The following is a 21715-nucleotide window of genomic DNA, read 5'->3' on the forward strand; positions in this document are numbered from 1 at the left end:
TGGCCTACAGGACAGACACAGTGCTGAAGAGGGAGCTGAGATTTCTATGTCTGGACCTGAAGGCAGCCAGGAAGAGACTCTCACTTCAACACTGGGCAGAGTTTGATTATAGGACCTCAAAGCCCATCCCCATGGTAATATACTTCCTCCAACAAGGTCACACCTACTCCAACAAGGATGCACCTCCTAATAGTGTCACTCCTTGTGGGCCAGGCATCCCAACACACATGAGTCCATGAGGGCCAAACCTCTTCACACTGCTACAACCAGATGCACAGCACACCTAATCTACTGATCTTGAAGAGCTTGTCTACCCTAGTTAGCTTGGGATTGTTTGTGTGCTTGTTTTGCTTGTTTTTGGTAGTGATATGGGCAATCCTCAGTTTTTCAATGTATAGTTGTGTAATTATTTTATAATCTAGTGTATTTTCTATTGCAGTGGTAAACACCTTGAGCAACCTTGGAAGGAAATGTTTATTTGACAAGTTACAGCCAAGACAGGAACCGGGGAGAGGGCGGCAGGAACTGAAGCAGAGATTGGGTGGCAATACTGCCTAGTGGTTTGCTCAATTGTTTTCTTACACGGCCCAGGGACAGCACCACACACAGGTGCCTGGGCCCTCTCACACGAATCCTCAGTCAAGAAAATGTCCCCACACGTGCCCACAGGCCAGTCAATTCCTCATCAGAGACTCCCTCTTCCCAGTGGCTCTAGTTTGTATCAAATTTGAAAGAAAAAAACAAGGGAACACAGTCACACTGCATTTGGTGACAAGGCCCTCCCTTAAGCTGACACCCTCACGGACTGAGATGTTCAGAGCAGAGTCCCTTGACAGATGCAACTATGAAACCAGCGAGCGAACAGTCCGAGTGGGCTCTCTGTCCTGGTCTTCCTTTGGACCCTCCATGGAGGGATGAAGTAAGGTTTCAGCCCGAAGAGAGCTTCTCTGCAGGGGAGTTTTAGGCATCAGTCCAAGAAGATCTGGAAAGCCCAGATAGTAGGCTCAGCAAAGAGGAGGCCAGGGCTGTCACAGGGCTCTGCTGGGAAAGAACAAAGGCTGTTTGTTTAAGGCGGGGGTGGGGGGTATTAAAATAGCATTTATGGTTCCAGAAGAGGAAGCTCCTGTCATGGACACATCAGACTTGTCCAGGCTTACCTTCGGAGGCTTAGACGTTCTCCTCGGAAAGCCATGTGGCAAGAAACAGCCTGGGGTGCTCCCAGCCCCTGGCTCCTGGCTCTTCAGCCCCATTCCTTTCTTCATGTTTACACACAGAGAGCCCAGGATCTGTAGATTAGAAGCAGTAATGAGGATGGTGTTTATGCAGAACCGTGTTCCAGGCAGCTCAGAGCCCTTGGCAGGATGCGTTGCTGGCACTGCCTGACTCTTAGAGCTGGCAGGGGTCTCTGTCTACACCAAGCAGCCCAATGGCACTTATCTATGCCTATGCTGGTACACTGTGTGCACCTCGTCCGGATCGTGACTTTCACTACCTTGCCCTCTAGATCTCTCCCCTTCCTTTCCTTCTTTTCCCTTCATTTTTGTCACTAGGTCTCCTAAGTGACCCAGGCTGGCCTTGTGATCTTCCTGCCTAAAATTCAGGGAGTAACAGGCATGATCCATCGCTTCTGGACTATTTTTGGAAATCCAGCTTTTCTATCTCAATCCAGATGACCCCTGTCTAGTTTGCTTTCCACACCATGACCAGAACCTGTGGAGGAAGGGGTTTGTTTCATCTTATAACTTAGAGTTTGACAAGGAGATAAGTCCGGGCAAGAATTCAAAGCAGGAACCCGGAGACAAGAACTAAAACAGAGGCCATGGAGGGATGCTGCTTACTGGCTTGCTCTCCATTGCTCATCCTGCTTTCTTATATACCCACGACCACCTGTCTAGGGGTGGTCTGGGCCCCTCCACATCCATCAGGAGTCAAGAAAAGGTCCCCACGGACTTGCTTATAGGCAATCTGATGAAGGCATTTTCTCAGTTGGAGTTCTCTTTTCCCTGATGATTCTAGGTTGTGTCAAGATAACAAATGGGACAAATCCAAACATAAAGAAATCCCTGGAGTAGTTAAAATTAAATTCCAGGTCTGCATCCTTACTGTCACTGATGGCCATGTCTGGGTCGGTGGTTCTATTACAGCCAGGGTCTGTGTTGATGCCCATGGCCCACGTTACCACTGCAGGCCATGTGGATGGTCATGGTCTGTGCTGCTGCCTAAATCCAGGTTTATGTCCTTGGCCCGCACTGCTGCAGGGAGCTGTGACAGTGTCCACGTTGTTTGCAGTGGCAGAGGGCCAAACTGACATCCATGGTCTGTTTTGCCACAGCAGACTACGTTGGGGTCAGCAGCTAGGGACCATCTGGATGTCCGAGGTCCACACTGTCACCAGAAACCATATGTAACTCCGTGGCCCATGCCCCAACTGACTTTGAAGTCAAGGAAAGCTACATTCTCCATGGAATAGACGACTGCAGAGTCATAGTTGAGAAAGAGGAAGAGGCTTCTGGTGCAACCCCTACCCCCTGCCTCCACCCTCCCAAAAAACAACAACATAGACAGAAAGCCACTAAAGAGAACTCTTAAAAATTGTGATAAGGCAGGGTGGTGGTGGCACATGCCTTTAATCCCAGCACTGGGAGGCGGAGGCAGGTGGATTTCAGAGTTCGAGGCCAACCTAGTCTACAGAGTGAGTTCCAGGATAGCCAGGGCTACACAGAGAAACCCTGACTCAAAAAAACCAAAATCAAAACAAAGTAGTGATACGGATGCTGAAGCATAGCTCTCCATGACTGATGGCTTCTGGCAGGTGTGCAGTTGAGGAAGAACTCAGTTTTTAATGAGAGTCTGACCATGCTCCAGTGAGTATATGGGCAACACAAATAATTCTTCTTCTTCTTCCTCTTCCTCTTCCTCTTCCTCTTCCTCGTCCTCTTCTTCTTCCTCTTCCTCTTCCTCTTCCTCTTCCTCTTCCTCTTCCTCTTCCTCTTCCTCTTCCTCTTCCTCTTCCTCTTCTTCTTCTTCTTCTTCTTCTTCTTCTTCTTCTTCTTCTTCCTCTTCCTCTTCCTCTTCCTCTTCCTCTTCCTCGTCCTCGTCCTCTTCCTCTTCCTCTTCCTCTTCCTCTTCCTCTTCCTCTTCCTCTTCTTCTTCTTCTTCTTCTTCTTCTTCTTCTTCTTCTTCTTCTTCTTCTTCTTCTTCTTCTTCTTCTTCCTCCTCCTCCTCCTCCTTCTCCCTCTCCCCCTCCCTTCCCCTCCTCCTCCTCCTTCTCCTCCTACTCCTCTTCTTCCCTCTTTCTCTTCTTCTTCCTCTTTCTCTCTCTCCTCTTCTTTCTCTTTCTCCTTCTCCCTTTCTTCCTCTTCTTTGGGGGGGGGGCAGGTCCCAAGGGTGGAGGACAGATCTGGGAGGACTGAGAAGTGCGGGTGCTCGGGGTTCATGATGTAAAATTCCCAAATAATCAGCAAAAATATGATTAAAATCTGAAATTCTAAGGAAGGGTAGTTGGAGACATTTATGAGACCTCTGCTCAAATCTGTGTGCACACACTGCAGTTCTGAAGAGCAAACATTAGCTGGGTCTACTTGGTGCACAAAGAGAGTACCCATGCCTTCTGGTGCAACCCCTACCCCCTGCCTCCATCCTCCCAAAAAATAACACCATAGACAGAAAGCCACTAAAGGGAACTCTTAAGAGTTGTGATAAGGACGCTGAAGTGTAGATCTCCATAACTGATGGTTTTCGCTGGTGTGCAGGTGATGAGCACATCCACCCCTAATCACCTTAAGAAAAAAATAGTATATCCAGGACTGGTGATATAGCTCCGCGGGAGAACACTTGCCTAGCATGCAGGAACCCTTTGGTTCCACTCCAGAATTGCATAGTAGGGTGTATATTTCAGGGACACTGTAAACCCAGCACTCAGGAAGCAGAGCAGAAGGGTTAAACTTTGAGGACATCTTTGTCTACATCCATAGCAAGTTCAAAGTCAGCCTAGGATACAGGAGACCTATGCAAAAGAAAAGAAAGATGGAAGGAAGAGAGGGAAGCAGAGAAAGAGGGAGGGAGAGAAGGGAGGAGAGGAGAGAGGGAGGGAAGGAGGGAGGGTGGAGGGAGGATAGAGGGAGGGAGGAATAGAGAGAGGGGGGAGAGATAGAGGGAGGGAGGAAGGGAAGAAGGGAAGAAGGCAAGACATTCCAAATCTGGCATGGTGGCTCACATCTATAATCCTAACACTTGAGAAACTGAAGCAGCAGGTTTACCATGTGGTTACCATAAAAGGGTTACCATAAGTTCAAGACTAGCTTGAATTACAGAATGAGGCCCTGCTGCCAAAAGTAAAAGAAAGAAGAAAAGAGAGAGAGAAAAGAAAGAAAAAAATCACTTTCTGGTGAATTATACTTTAACAATTGATTGTCTACATTTAGATTGGTAGTCCCTTGAGGTATCAACAAATGTAAATAATTTGGTATGTTATTTAGTGTCTTTTGTCTAGAATGTGAAAGCATTTCACAAGCATTGGCTACATTACAACTAAGTTTCCTGGTTTCCAAAGGTGAAAAAGCAGTCAGACTTGGGGGTGCAATTCTCACTTCATCTACAATTTTCATAAGGGCTCTGGGCAAGTGGCTCCTCCTCCTGGCTCTGTTTTTGAATTGCACATAACTGTCAGCTGAACGTTTTAGGACTCTCCCACCCTCTCCCATAAGTATCTTCCAGACAGGTGGATTTCAGATGTCAAGGTAACTATAACAGATGGGTTTCTGCCTAGTGATAGCAAGGAGAATGCTGTTTCTCATGCACAGAAAAGCTCCTGGCTGAGGGAGTGCCATGCTCACCAGGGGATCTGCCCTACTTGACAGTCTAGGAATACCAATGTCTACAAGTCGAGGCAAAGCAAGATGAAGTTCAGTGTTCAGGTTGTCTATCCCATGAATGACAGGAATAATGAGAGCATCTCAGAACTATGGAAGAACAGAGAGAAACAGCTGGGACAGGGTTGGCCAGGGCCCCACCTGCACTTACGATCTGGGCAATGCCACAGCACTCTATGCCAGGGAAGAGCTAGTCACCCAGGGGTGCTGATACAGGCTTGCATGCACACAGGAGAGACAAGCCAGAGACAGCAGAACCAACTAACACCAGAGATAACCAGATGACGAAAAGGCAAATGTAGGAACATTATCCACAGAAATCAAGGCGACATGACACCATCCGAACATAATTCTCCCACAACAGAAAGTCTTGGATACCCCAACACACCAGAAAAGCAAGAATTGGATTTAAAATCACGGCTCATGATGCTTCAAGAAGGACATAAATAACCCCCTTGAAGCAATCCCACTAAAATCAAGGGCTAGACAAAAGGGATACAAATTGGAAAGGAAGAAGTCAAACTATCACTATTTGCAGATGATATGATAAGATACTTAAGTGACCCAAAAAACTCCACCAGAGAATACCTACATCTGATAAACAACTTCAGCAAAGTGTTTTTAAATTAACAGCAAAGGATATTAAATTAACTCAAGCAAATCAGTAGCCTTCCTATACTTAAAGGATAAACAGGCTAAGAAAGAAATCCCCATCAAAATCCCAACTCAATTCTTCATAGACTTAGAAAGAGCAATTCTCAAATTCATCTGGAATAACAAAAAAACCCAGGATATCTAAAACTATCCTCAACAGTAACAGAATTTCTGGGGGAATCAGTATCCCTGACCTCAAGCAGTACTACAGAGCAATTGAGTTAAAAACTACATGGTATTGGTACAGTGACAGGCAAGTAGATCAGTGGAATTTAATTGAAGACCCAGAAATGAACCCACAGAATTATGGTCCCTTGATCTTTGACAAGAGAGCTACAATCATCCAGTGGAAACAAAGATAGCCTTTTCAACAAATGGTGCTGGTTCAACTGGAGGTCAGCATGCAAAAGAATGCAAATTGATCCATTCTTATTTCCTTATACTAAGCTCAAGTCCAAGTGGATCAAGAACCTCCACATAAATCCAGACACACTGAAACTAATAAAAAAGGAACCAGGGAAGACCCTTAGGACATGGGCACAGGGGAAATTTTCCACAACAGAACACCAATAGCTTGTGCTCTAAGATCAAGAATTGACAAATGGACTTCATAAAATTACAAAGTTTCTGTAAAGCAAAGGACATTGTCAAAAGGACAAAACGGCAAACAACAACCTGGGAAAAGATCTTTGCCAACACTACATCTGACAGAGGGCTTATATCCAAGATATACAAAGAACTCAAGAAGGTAGACTATAGAGAGCTAAACATCCCCCTTAAAAATGGGGAACCAAGCTCAAGAAGGAATTTCCACCTGAAGAATATTGAATGGTGAGAAGCGCCTAAAGAAATGTTCAACATCCTTAGTCATCAGGGAAATACAAATCAAAACAACCCTGAGATTTCATGTCACAACAGTCACAATGGCTAAGATCAAAAACTCAGGAGAAAACAGGTGCTGGCAAGGATGTGGAGAAAGAGGAACACTTCTCCACTGCTTGTGGGATTGCAAGCAGGTACTACCACTCTGGAAATCAGTCTGGAGGTTCCTCAGAAAACAGCAAATGATACTTCCGGAGGACCCTGCTACACCACTCCTGGGCATATACCCAGAGGATTCCCCAGCATGTAATAAGGATACATGCTCCACTATGTTCATAGCAGTCCTATGTATAATAGCCAGAAGTGGGAAAGAACCCAGATGTCCCTCAAAGGAGGAATGGATACAGAAAATGTGGTATATATATACACAATGGAGTACTATTCAGCCATTAGAAATTATGAATTCATGAAATTCTTAGTCAAATGGATGGAGCTGGAGAACATCATCCTAAGTGAGGTAACCCTGTCAGAAAAGAATACTCGTGGTATGCACTCACTGATAAGTGGATATTAGCCTAGAAGCTTGGAAAACCCAAGGCACAATTCACATATCAAATGATGCCCAAGGAGAAAGAAGGGGTGGCCCCTGGTCCAGGAAAGGCTCAGTAGAGCAATGTAGGAGAATACCAGGACAGGGAATTAGGAAGTGGTAGATTGGGGAACAGGGGGAGGGAAGAGTGTTCATGGGACTTTCAGGGAGGGGGCATCCAGGAGAGGGAAATCACTTGGAATGTAAATAAAGAATATATGGAATAAAAAGAAATACAGGTAAATAGGTTGAAGTCCTTAAAGACTTATAGGAAAGCACAACCTCTAAAAATAGAGGGAGTAACAATAAAAAAATCACAAAAGTAAACAACTCTGGACATAGAGAACATAGGAAATAGATCATAGTCATAGATGCAATCATTACCATCAGAATATAAGAGACAGAGGAGAGAATCTCAGGTTCAGAAGACACCATAGAAAACATTGACACCAAAGTCAAAAAAAAAAAAAGGCAAAATGTTAAAAGCTCCTAACCCCAAGCATCCAGGAAATTCAGGACACAATGCAAAGACCAAACCTAAGGATGTTTGGTATAGAAGAGAGTAAAGATTTCCAGTCTTAAGGGCCAGTAAATATCTTCAACAAAATTATAGAAGAAAACTTCCCTAACCCAAAGAAAGAGATGCCCATGAACATACAAGAAGACTACAGAACTTCAAATAGATTGGACCAGAACAGAAAATCCTCCAGTCACATAACAGTCAAAACACCAAATACACTAAACACAGAAAGAACATTAAAAGCATTAACAGAAAATGTCAAGAAAATATAAAGGCAGACCTATCACAATTACACAAGAGTTCTCAACAGAAACTATGAAAGCATCAAGATCCTGGGCAGATGTCATACACACCCTAAGAGAATATAAATTCCCATGTAGGCAACTGTAACTAGCAAGACTCTCAAATACCATAGAGAGGCCACACCCTGGGAGGTCTTCAAAATCTACATCCACAGGGTATTGACCAGCCCCTTCTGCTCCTATTGGATCCATGTCACATGCAGATCCATCCACTTGCCCCACTAGGCCCAATCTGCCTATGTCACCCTGACCCCGTGAGCCCTGGGCCAGCCACTAGGCTGGTTTTCCTTGATTCTGATTCTAAATATCTTCTTATAACTGAAATACTTTGCTTCACCACTGGAAGCTTAACAACCTACCCTAATTGCCATGAACTCAGTGATGCTTTCAATATAAATTAGCTATCTTAGAAGCCTTGAACAAATCTGAGAAATGAATCTGAAACCAAATCATCCCTGTTGTTATGGTTCCTTACAAAACAGGGTGCTTTATTCTGGATTATAATGGGGGTCAAATGCAAGAACAATCTGACCCTGTCAATAAGAACAAGAATGGGGCTAGATATTTTATATAACTAGACTCATTAATATATATTCATCTCAACATTATTTGAGAAACCAATAGGAATAATTTTGAAACATTCAAAAAAGCATGGTGAATTAAGACTTCATTCAAATTCAAAGAGTATGCCACATATTCTGTATTGCCTGTGAAGAATGGAAAATGCTTTACCAAATGTTTGCAACATTTCTGGACAGAAGTGTTCCTCGGATGTTTTTCTTGAGAGATATGATGCAGAGAAAGTGGATATTTTGGCAAAACACATGACACTATAAAAATAGTGATTTCCCTAATCTCATATATGCCATGGGAAGGGATGCTTACATCAGGTGAGGAAGAGCACAGCAGTATAGACACTTAACTTGCAGGAGAGTTTTAAAATTTAGGCCCTCTAGAAGATGAACATTAATTGTGAACTTATGATAATGGAAAAGAAGGAGAGGAGACCATTTCCCCAACAGAAAGCAAGTCATGGGAATCATTTATGGAAGTCCCAAAATTATGAATCACTAGGAAACACATCATGTGTACTATGTTTGTCCCCTCTTTCTAATGTAGAACCGTAAGGAGCATGCAGGCTTTTCTTTCCAATCTGATGGTTATATTATGAAGATTTATTTGATGTACACATATTTATGACGATTGTAAGATTAAACAAGAGTAAGAATGCCACACATCCTGTAATACTTCTTTAGTCTGTTGAATTAATTTATCTTCCCTTATAAGTATCCAGAATATCTTGTGATGATTCAAGGAAATATCATTCTTCAAGTTTCACTTAACATCAAAATCACAACTCCTGATAACAAAGGACTTTGAATATTTTTAAGTGTTTCTTTGCCTTTCAAGATTCTTCTGTTGTAAATTCTCTGTTTTGCTCTGTACCACATTTTTTAATTAGGTTATCTGGGTTTTTGAAGATTAACTTGTTGAGTTCTCTATATATTTTAGATATTAGCCTCCAGTGGATGTACAGTTAGTGAAGAATTTTTCCCAATCCTTAGATGCCTAGTTGTGCTAATGATGCCACCTTTTGTCTTACAGAATCATTTCAGTTTCATTAGGTCCCATTTATCAATTGTTGATTTTAGACCCTGAGCCATTGGTGTTCTGTTCTGGAATTTTCCCCCTGTGCAAGTGCAAGTGAGTTTGAAACTCTTTTACAAGTTCTCTTCTATTAGACTCAGTGTATCTGGTTTGATATTGAGGAACACCATCCACTTGGACTTGAGATTTTTGCAAGGTGATAAGTATGGATATATATTTGGTCTCCTAAATACAGAATATAAGTTGGACCAGCACTAGTTATTGTAGATTCTTTCTTTTTTCCACTGTATTTTTTTTTGTTTCTTTATCAAAGATCAAGTGTCCATAAGTCTATGAGTTTTCTCTTCATATTGATTCTTCAATTTGTCTTTAATTTTATTCTATTGATTTCTCAGTCCCTGTAACAATACCATGTGATTAATATCACTATTGGTTTTAGCAAGTATAAAACAAAATGACCCTGAGATTCTACCACATTTCAATCAGAATGGCTAAGATCCACAACTCAAGTGACAGCACTTGCTTGGAAAGATGTGAAGAAAGAGGAACACTTGTCCATTGCTGGTGGGGTTGCAAACCAGCACAACTACTCTGGAAATCAATCTGGTGATTCTTCAGAAAATTAGAAATAGTTCTACCTGATGACCCAGCTATACCACTTTTGAGAACATACCCAAAGGACTCCCCACCACACTACTAGGACACATACTGCATCATGTTCATAGCAGGCCTATTTGTAATAGCCAGAAGCTAGAAACAACACAAATTTCCTTCAACTAAAGAATGGATTCAGAAAACATAGTTCATTTACACATTGGTGTACTATTAATAAAAATGATGACATTCATGAATTTGGCATACAAATGAATGGAATTAGAAAATATACTAAATTAGTTAACTCAGACCCAAAAGGACATGCATGCTATCCATAGGTGGATATTAGCCAAAAAGTACAGTTTCAGCCTACAGAATTAGGTTGTAACAAGCATAAATGCCCAAATGAGGAGGCTTCGATCCCACATGGAAGCAGGAAGGAAATACTCACAGGAGGTAAAGGGAGGCAAGGATCGAGGTGGGGGTAAACATAAACAGGTATGCAAGAAGTGTCTGGAGAGAAGCCTAGAGGATCAAGGCAAGGAATGAAAATAAGGGGAGTGAGAGGTGTGAGGACCCTGTAGAAAGTTCCAGAGTTCCTGGAAGTTAAACATTCTCAGCACTTATTGGGGGCACCTAACCTTTTGGGAACTTGAAGAGTCTACCTCCAGGAGACAGACATAGACTCACATGGTGGGATAGGGTTACTAACGCAGTTAAAATACCTGACCCAGACTTTTGCCTGTTTAAAAGAATGTCAGGGACAAAAATGGAGAAGAAACTGAAGGAAAGGCAACTTTGGATCCATATCATGGGAGGCCATCAAGGGCTGACACTACCATGCTCTGATGTGTTTACAGAAAAGAGGCAGGTGCAGCTGCCCTCTGAGAGGCCCAACCAGCAGCTGACTGACACAGAAGCAGATACTTACACCCAACAATTGGACTGATGTTGGGAACACCAATGGTTTAATTAGGGAAGGATTGAAGAAGCTGGAAGGGTCTTTATGAAGATCACCATTCTCAACTAATCCAGACCCCAAGGAGCTATCAGAGCCTGAGCCACCAACCAGGAGCACAGAAAAGCTCGTCCAAGGCCCCTGGAACATATGTAGCAGGGGTCTGCCTGGTCTAATATCAGTGGGAGATGATGTGCTGAAACCTTGATGGACTTCAAGTCCCAGGAAAAGGTGAGGCCTGGTGAGGGAACCACCCTCTCTGAGGCAAGAGGGAGGAGGAATGGAATGAAGCATAAGAGGAGGACTGAGAGGGGGAAATTACTAGAATGCAAATAAATAAAATTACATAGATTAAATAATCGCAACTCCTCTAGTAATGTCGTTATGAATTTCCATAAATACCTTCACTAACAGATTGTATATTTAAATTTTCCCACAGGTTGTTTTATTCTAATACATCAGGGTAGTGCCAAGAGATCTGCAATCTAAGAGGTGCTTGGTGATGGGGATGGGGATGCAATGATACTGTCATGTTGTGAGTCTCACTCAGCTCAGGCTTTGTTCAGATCAGAATACTACTGCTGTGTGTATGGGGAAAGCCAGTGGGGATTGGGGATGCATAAGAATGAAGTATGACACACACATATGAAAATGCTACAATGAAATCCATTTGGAGTAACCTAAAAAAACATAAAAATAAAGACTTCCCTTTCCATAGATTTGTATGATCTTGCAGAACTTGCCTAGAACAGCGACCCATAATGTAGTTGTTTGACTTTTGCCTTTTTCCTTCTTTTTGGTAAATTCATATTTAACCAGCCACTGTTACATTGCTCATTTGGGTGGCCCAGACGGGCCATCATTAAGGGGGCAATTGTCAGGGAAAATACAAAAGACCATAATTCTACAGCTGAGATAAACTCAATCTCTTATTTGTTTTCAAACTTCTGTTTTTGGTGATTTGTTCCTAGAAAACAAACTTAAAGACATAGCAACATATGTAGGATACCTCAGTGTCTAAGAATACCAGTTACAAAAAGGTACCTGTGACAGAACAAAAGGGAATATGGGGTGGAACAGAGGAACTTTGAGCCCTTCTGATCTACAAATAAAAAATACTTCTCTAGTCCCAGATTCCTCCACTATCTCTCAGACTTCTCATTAAGAATCCAATCTCAAGGATCTATCTCTCTCTGCAAGGTAACTGGAGGTCTTCCTTTTCCTCCCCTTGCAAACTCTCTCTGCTGTGAGACAAGTATTGGGTGTGGCTACACTTGTGAACCCATGTCTTCCTGATTTGCTTGTCCCCAACCCTATGCTGAATTGAGTGAGGTAAGCTGTAGATAGGATACCTGGAGACAATATCATCCTCTCACCTCCACACAACATTCTGAATTAGTCAACAAAGTTCCTTGTCTAACATGAAGAAGAGTGCTGCAGAGATGAGTCACCAGTTAGGAGCATTCACTCTTCTTCCAGAGGTCCTGAGTTCAGTTGCCAGAAACCAGGGACTAGCTCACCACCACCTGAAATGGAGATCTGATGCTCTCTTCTGATATGTCTGAAAACTGTGATGTGTACACCTATATATAAAATAAATAAATAAATAAATAAATAAATAAATAAATAAATAAATATTTAAAAAAAATTAAATGAAGACAAATGAAAATAAGCTGGCTAGGGTGGTAGAGTTCACAGAGTAGCCATGGGAATACAGAGAACCAAGAATACAGAACTGATGATTTGCACCACTGCCCCACACAGTCTGACAAGATCCCTATATAAAATGACAACACAAGTATGTTTTTGGATCATGTGTGTACATCATTTTTGGAAGAAAAGATGACTCACAACAGAATGCATAAATCCCAAAGATGTCTGCCTAAAATCTATGTACAAATTTGCAACAGCAAAACTATGACGTTTAAGGTTTTAGACCCACTCTCACTATACTAACTCAAAAAGAGAAACTCCAAGTGTCTTAGTGTAATGTGTCCAATCAGAATAAACAGTATCCTGATATTTTCCAATTAAAATTGAGGCATTGTGTGACTGAGACACTCAAGTATTAGTTCCAGATGAGAAAAATATATGAAAGACTTTGTGAGAGACATAAGAAAATAAGTAAAATATGTCCATGAACTTCATAAAGTTTTATCTAATATTTTTCATGCTAAAGAGTGTGGTCTCTCTGGTTATCATGTCATCTAGCTCAAAGTGCTCTACTATTAGTCTAAGCCATAGATGGCTGGAGACAGGAATGTCTCACCAACAGCTTATCTAACATATGCTCCATGATGATTGACTATGTGGTTTATATATGAGATAAAAGAAAGCAAAGCAAGCAGGTATGAGGCACTGGCCTGAGGCAACAAACAGTCCCATGCAAGTGTGCCCTTAGGGCCCAAGAACTAGAATAGTAATTAGACTTAGAATTCAGAATAGACAGGTCCTCCACTGGCAATGCACCTGGCCAGCTGTTGGTTCATAAGTAAATTAAATCAACATTTTGTTCAAAGTCAGTATTACCTTAAGAAACAACTTATAGTTTTTGGCTATTGGGGGTTTGGCATATTTGAATGAAATATTTAGAGTAATAGTTGACAGACTGAACAGACATTTGAAAAGCACAGAATTAAAGAAATTATTTTAATTTAAAAAATGCTTGGTGTATAACAACAATCCCAAATCCCAAAGCATGATCAGAAGACTGATACTGAATGACAGTGGATTTGAGAATACACTGAACAAGGTCCTTGGTCAAAAGCAAACAAATGTATCAATGTAGACATGAATGTTTTGCAAGGATGTGAGTCACTGCAGTTGTGGGGGACCTATGAGGTCCTGAGTCTGGTTATAGCCTCAAGCACAAAAGGGTACTTGTTGATTGTCACAGCAATTTAAGTTATGCCTATTTGAAGTACTACTTGATCAAAACATGAAGTGAGCCAATTTTACATTAGATGTAACTGTAGAACATTTTTAAGACTTGATCTCAGAGAAGGAAGGGTAACTCAGGAATGGAGCTTGTTTAAATTTTGCAGGAATCCACATATTTCATTGCAGAACAAAAGGGAAAAAACTGTAGTTATTAAAAAGAATTTTACATGCTAAATATAAATATAACTTACAATATTAGCCATAAAACTCACAAACTTGCTAAGGATAATTTTATTATTTATCTACAAACTCTAAAAATAACAAATATAGTATAGGCTTAGCTACATAGAGTTGAGTATGTAAACCAGAATTTGAAATTTGCAAGTGAACATGAATGTCAAAGCCAATCATCACAGCACAGACACTAAGAGATAGGAATTTATCCTCTATGACAGTAATCAAAGCCATGAGTTTTCATGTTTTAGAGAAAGGTCACTTAATAAAGGTGAAAAGGAAATCTGGACATAGAGCTCTAAACTTTGATAAAAATTTCTCCTTAGATTTAGACAAAATTCAAAGAGACATTGACCATAAAAACATTCAAAGAGACACACTAAGGGCCAGAGATAATAAACTCAGTACTGGTTCCAGGCATACCATATCTTATCTGACCTTTGCATCATTTGCTATAAATTTAGACAGCTAGATGCTGTACGTTACTATAATATTTGCATTGCTAGCTGAAATAGCCACATCCACAGAATTTTAGGACCTGTGTTATTGCGTTCTTGCTTAACCCTAAGATTTTGATGAACAACAGCTCAGTATCTTATGCAGGCCATGCAGCAGAGGTCACATTATGGAGTTGTGTCTTGCACATGGACAGAAGGACATTTTCAATCTTCCTTATGAAGTCCAGCGTGATCTAACTAATCCAAGAAAACTGCAAGTGCCACAGACCTCCTTTGTCCTTGAAAATATTAAGAGAATTATCCCTTCAAAATAGCTTGGATCCCATCTTTGCTTATTTCAGAATTCATCATGCTCCTGTAAAAGGATACATTACCCCAATTTTGCAGTAATAACTGATGAGAATTGCCTGTATTATGACATATTTAACAATTTCACATTCATTCAAGGTTTGTTTGAAGTGGACCAACTTTTATGGCTTGGAAATGCTTACACCATTGCCCTGCCTTCAAAAACATGAAAAAGTTCTGATGAAAACTCAGCTAGTTCTCTTTTTTAAAGTACACAATAATGTAAGTAATACATTTAAAGATGCAATTTCAGTGTAATGCTGTCCTAGACACCTTTTGATTTCCCCCTCTGTGTGTTTTACATTTTATACATAAAGCCAATAAAAATATGAAGCAAAGGGCTTCTCTCTACACAAATATAACCTGCTGTTCCATCTTTCTTCAGAGTTTGTTTGAGGCTAGCCTGGTCTACAGAGTGAGCTCCAGAACAGCCAGGGCTGCACAGAGAAATCCTGCCCCAAAAAAGCAAACAAAGCAAAAGAAGAGGTTGTTGAAATGAACATTTTAATAGTAGCGATACACACTGAAAATAAAACTGCAACAGATTTACAATTCTTGTAATTGCACTGTTTTATTTCTGTACATAATTCCACCATCTCAACAAATATATGTATCAACATGAATATTATCTCTATTCACTGTGTCTTTGCAATTAAACTATGACAGAACATACTTACTGGGTGCTCCTAAAAGCCGTGATACTTTTAGGGAAATTTCAAATAAGAAATTTTTCAAATAAATGGGATGGAGAGAAATTAATATTATTAGGGGATAATATGAAAACTTTCGGCTACTTTCCAGAAAGACTTTTTCACTTAAAATATTTTCTGAGTTACATTTTGGAAACCTTTTACTAAAGGATAATTAAGCAAGATTACTGATATATATGCTTTCCTATATATAAAAATATTTAAAACGCTTAACAATGAATGAGTTTTCTGTGTTTCTTGTGATTTTTCCTGGATGTTAAGGACTTGGTGTGATTGTTGGTTTATCATTTTGCTTTGTTTAAATTTGGTATGTTTGTTCATTTGTTGGACCATTTGTTTTCTAAAGAGAGAAAATATGGATTTGCCTATGTCAGAGGAGGGGAGGAATTCTTAAAATCAACTATGCACATGCGGTTAAGAGTTTAACTTTCAATCTTTAAGTGAAAATGGTGGATATGACCCCAAAAATTGTTTATAAAACCACTAAATACTTAAGTCCCAGATAAAACAGTGTCACCTGAAAGGTAAAAATGGATATAAATAGGAATACACTTTAAGTTGTCTTAATGTGCATGCCACACCTCCTCTGTTATAGCCAGAGGACAACACTAAAGAGGTTCACTCCTCATACTACATGGGGTCCAGGGAATGAACATTGTGTTCAAATGGTGGCAAGAACCACTACCCACTGTGTCTTGTCAACAAACATTCAGGTTTTGTTGGAAATATCATTCAAGATCCAATTGGAAAGAAATTTAAAATATTCCAAATATGTTCTATTTACTGACTCAGGTTAACAAAGGAGCATATCTGAAAAATGAGAATTTTGTGTCAGCTATCCAATTCAGTGGTTCATCAAACTTAAAATACAATACTATCAGGAACCTGAAACACTTAGAGAGACAAAAGCATAACTAACCTTATTAAGCTATCCCACCAAGCTCTCCTTCTTGAATGTGGACTTAAATCGTGGCCCCTATGCTGTTGAACCCAAAGATATTCTGAAGACTGCTGTCACTGGTTCCCTCTGAGACAGATCTGTGGTGAGTGTGGATGTGTGACAGCCTGTTCATCCTTCTCTCAGAGGAAAGCCTGGACTTGGTGTTCTGTAACTCCACAATACTCCTGTAAATACTGCAGAGGAAAACATTTCATGTCAAATACTTTTCCTAAATGACTCCCAAAATTGTATTTTGACAATTGCTGTAAGAAGAAATGTGATTTCTGTTTACACATTCTTTTACCGGTCAAAATATTTCAGAGAATGACTACTATAATAATTGAAAGTTTAAATTACTATAATTACTTTAGACAATTCAAAGGTGATTTGTTTTTCCCAGGAGGCATATACTTTTATTATATATTGGCATAATATTGAATGATTAATTTTGGTGTTCATAGATGTACAGAAAATTTTAGAAAACTTAACATGATTATTCCATTTATCACTTTTTTTTGGTTTTTTGAGACAGGGTTTCTCTGCATAGCCCTGGATGTCCTGGAACTCACTCTGTAGACCAGGCTGGCCTCAAACTCAGAAATCTACCTGCCTCTGCCTCCCAGAGTGCTACCTGGGCACTACCTGGCGATTATTCTATTTATAATTTAAGTGTATAACAATGATATGTGATACATAACTTTATTTTTTTTATTAAAAAGCATTACAATCTGATCATAATTTTCACCTCTGTCAAATTCTCCAAGGTTTTACCCCCTCCCTACAAACCCAACTCCATGCCTTTTCTTTGTATTTCTTTGTGACTGGCAAGAAGCAAAAGAGACCAAGAAGCACACACACACACATATTCACAAAATCAGAAATCAAAAAATACAGGCAAAAATCAATAAGACAAAAAATGTCTAAACATCCTGAGCAGCCTCATATTCCAGGTGGACCTCCACTCTCCTTCTCCTTGTCTGCCCATCTTCTTCTGCTGAGCCTGAAACACACAGGTAAGCTTCCAGTCCCTAACCCATCTTCCCTGCTTTCTGAGTCCTCTGTAGCAAGCCCAGCTGCTCTGAGCAGCCAGATGTCCCAGGGGAACCTCCATTCTCCCCCTATTCTCTCTTTCAACCTTCAATAGGTCTGCAGCTACTTAACCACAGAGACCTTCAGATCTATTACCACACAATCTAAGGATATCGTTCAGAGGCCTGCCATAGGAGGACCATTGTATTTAAGATCCCCCCGCGATACCTACTATAAAAGATACATCAAAGGACCAAAGTCATACAGATGGAAACACGTCCTAAAAAGAACATAATTTAAAAAGTCAGGCCAATATGACACCTTCGGAGCACAGATAAACTTCTAGAGCAAGCCTAGGATATCTTATTACAACTTAAGCACAAGAAAATGGCCTTTCATTCAATCTTATAAAAATGATACAGGACTTTAAAGAGGAAATTAATAAATCCTGTGAAGAAATACAGGACATAAGCCCAACAGGTAGAGGTCTTTAAAGTGGAAACAAATAAATCCTTTAAAATTATACAGAGTAATACAAATAAACAGGTGAAAGAAAGAAATAAAACCATGAAAGACCAGGAAGTCGAAATAGGAGCAATAAAGAAAACACAAACTGATGGAATCCTGGAGTTGGAAAACCTGGGGAAGACAAAAGGAACAATGGATGCAAGCATAACTAAAAGAATACAGGAGATGGAAGAAAGAATCTCAGGCATAGAAGCTACAATACAAGAAATAAATCTGTCAAAAAATGGTAAATCTAAAAAGTTCCTGGCGCAAAAGCAGCAGTGCGCATGCGCAAAAGTAGCAGTGCGCGTGCGCATGCGCAAAAGCAGCAGTGCGCGTGCGCATGCGCAAAAGCAGCAGTGCGCGTGCGCAAAAGCAGCAGTGCGCGTGCGCATGCGCAAAAGCAGCAGTGCGCGTGCGCATGCGCAAAAGCAGCAGTGCGCGTGCGCATGCGCAAAAGCAGCAGTGCGCATGCGCAAAAGCAGCAGTGCGCATGCGCAAAAGCAGCAGTGCGCATGCGCAAAAGCAGCAGTGCGCATGCGCAAAAGCAGCAGTGCGCATGCGCAAAAGCCACAGTGCGCTGTGAAAACGTCTTCTCTCTGGCCTGTGCTTGTAAAACCCCAGATTTCCCACCTGTCTCAGCCTGTCCTTTATATGTGCTCAGGCGTGTTTCCATCTATGAAGTGAAGATGGCGATGTGTGTGTGTAAGGATGGGGGAAGACGTGTACTCTGTAGTGTCATGTGTGAAGTTCTGTGGTGTACGTGTGCTTGAGAGTGTCATGCTTATCAACCATGTGGGTTCCAGAGCCCACATTATGGAAAAAAATTACAAAAAAGCTGAACCCCAAGAGGAGAAAATCTCTGTTAATATCGGGTATCCTACTGAAAAGTCTTGAGAATCTGTGAGTTCTTGCCATCTCAGAAAGCAGGCTGACTTAAACACCTATCATTACAATGGCCAAAACAAAGGTACCACTCCTTGTCTACCGGGGTGGTAGATGAAAATCCATGCTGAGCCTCGGGAAAGGAAGCTGAGCTGGACTCTCCCACCAAAGAAACAACTACCTCCACAAGGCAAGTATGGGCATTCCATGGGGAGGAAGAAGTCCACCTCCCGATTTTCATCTGGCCTTGCTCCCATGTATCAAGTTAATGTTTTAGCTCAGTGAAAGTAATTACCAGCCAGGCTCTGCAATCCATCATTCACCCTGGGCATTCCTGCTGATTCTTTCTTTGGTCTCTAGGACCCAAGAATCTCTTCTGTTGATCTGTAAGTGCAAAGGAAAGGTTTGGTTGTTACTAGTTTCTTGCTATTCTAAATTTCTGCCAAGTAATTAGACTACAAAATGAACTATTTTCAAGTTTTTTAATTGAAGCTATGGGGGTTAGAGTAGTCATAGCCTCTAACAAAAATAAGATTAAAACCATACATCTTTGATGCCCCTCCCCCCCACACACACACACCTCTTCCAAGTAGAATGGACAAATGTAATCTGACTCTAGACAGTGAGCTCAGGGACTTGATCCAAATCACCCTCCTTCTAATTTAGGTCATTTGGCAAGAATACCTTAGTAAATTAGCAAACTGCATATAAATTTACAAAAGGTATTCCTATATCCTCATATCATCCAAAAGAAAAGCATTATTGGAATCCTCCCTGCATAGACAATGAGTGGAAAGTTCAGAGGTTAGATGCACTATCCCCAGGAACACATTTCACAGGTTACAAAACAAATTTACCCACTCAAAACATTAGGCTTCTATACATCTTTCCAAGTAACTATAATACAGGACAGCTTACATGAGTTCTAACCAGGAGTAATATCCAAAATTGATTAGCTCTTTGGCGTTCATCACACAGTAGGCATTGTTTATTTTACATACTCCACTAAACTACAGACATGACAAAGGCATTCTAAAATTCCCCCTCAATGCTGCCTACCATGCAAGTCTGTTTCCTTTACATAAGTACATTGATTAGCAATATAAATACAAGTAAATATAATAAATTTATAGATACATATGTATGTATATAATATATAAAAGACCTATGTCGTAATAATCACAGTAATGGTAAGTTAAAATACATCAGTTTAAAACATTCTGTCTTTGGTGATCAGAAACCCTATGGATATAGGATCTGTGGCTATACACACTACCAATCTAAACATCAAATGGCTGTGTGTGACAGCTAGCTTGTTCAGACAATGCTTCATTTGACAATGGACCATGAGAACACGGTGGTCCCACAGACTGACATGAAGCTATTTTTATAAAATGATCTAATGTACACATAGTTGAAAAAGAAAAAAAGAAACTGAAGGACAAGAAAACAAAGGCCTTATTGTTGGAGCAAAATATTGATGGTAAATTATCTGCTTACAAATAAATCTATGATTAAAAAGAAGAAGAAGAGAGAAACCAGCAAAACTACTACAGACACATTTGTGCCTGAGGAGGAGGCAGTCCTCAGAAGGGCTTGAGAGACGGTGCTAAGCAAATGGGCATCTCCATCTTGTCACACCCACGGACGACTTTCCAGGATGACAAGATATGATCCTGACATTGTTTAGACTTCAGCTCTTATATTAGCTTTTAATCAGAAAAAGGTTTTAAATGAAAAATGTCTTGACAACAGTCAAATAATCTTGTACAATGTATCCATATATTAATCTAAGTATAAGATTCAAACATTTAAAAGTAAGTTTTATAAAATGCAAAGATTCAGTAACTTGATTAATTACTAAAGAACTACCCAGTACTCCCAGAGCTCCGAGGGACTAAACCACCAACCAAAGAGTACACATGGAGGGACCCAGGGCTCCAGATGCATATGTAGCTGAGGATGGCTTGTTGGACACCAAAGGGAGAAGAGCCCTTGGTCCTGAGAAGGCGAGATGTTCTAGTATAGGGGAATGCCAGGACAGGGAAGAGGGAGTGTGTGGTTGGTGAGCAGGCGGAGGGGGTAAGGGTTAGGGAGTTTTGGGGGAAAGCAGATCCAGGAATGGGGACAACATTTGAAATGTAAATAAAGAATACAACTAATTAAAAAACCGATCTACGTGCAGAGAGCTTACAAAGTCTACAGTAGTTTGTTATAATGCCCCAGGTCCTCAAAGTCACACACCATTCACTCACCAACTCACCACGGCTTTAGGTTTGTAAACTCCACTCATACAAATGCACCCTATGTATGCTTGATTTTCAGCATTTCTACTGTGTTCTTTTTGTATCCTTTCTGTGTTCAGATGTTTTTAAATATAAAAATATCTGTTCCGGTTGGCTACAATATGCAGAACAGAAATACGCTGTATAGTCTTGTGACTTAGGAGCAAGATAATGTATCACATAACCTTAAGGAATAGGCCACACCATCTAGGACTGTGAAGACTATTCAGTGATGTTCACATAACAATTCAATCTAAATGTCCTGGCATGTTCCTGAGGTTTAGCGACATGAGAGCACAAATAACACCACACCTCTCTTTGTCATTGAATGAAACCAAGGCACCAGGATCTACAAACAGAACAAGCAACATCTTCTTTGGTGTATAAAAATTAACTTCATTACACATACTATTTTTCTTATTTCCACTCTGTATAATTATACACAACCTGAAAGGTGTGCTAAAAGGAAGAAGTCAGCCGTAATCCCAGAAATGAGAGCTGCTGAGATCTGCTTTTCCTCC

At 40.6% G+C, this 21715-nt stretch overlaps 1 protein-coding gene across 1 annotated transcript in view; it reads right to left on the minus strand.

Moving 5' to 3' along the window:
• Positions 1 to 456: 456 nt before the first annotated feature.
• Positions 457 to 21715, minus strand: part of LOC127663726 (ankyrin repeat domain-containing protein 26-like) — a 102092-nt gene continuing 80833 nt past the window's right edge. The window contains exons 9-10 of the mRNA XM_052155410.1: positions 1158 to 1286; positions 457 to 1041 (exon numbers count right to left, since the gene is read on the minus strand). Of these exons, the coding sequence (XP_052011370.1) occupies positions 961 to 1041; positions 1158 to 1286 (210 nt within the window). The 3' untranslated portion in view covers positions 457 to 960. The remainder of the gene's footprint in view (positions 1042 to 1157; positions 1287 to 21715) is intronic.

The sequence above is a fragment of the Apodemus sylvaticus genome, chromosome 13, assembly GCF_947179515.1.
Source record: "Apodemus sylvaticus chromosome 13, mApoSyl1.1, whole genome shotgun sequence".
Taxonomy (NCBI): domain Eukaryota; kingdom Metazoa; phylum Chordata; class Mammalia; order Rodentia; family Muridae; genus Apodemus; species Apodemus sylvaticus.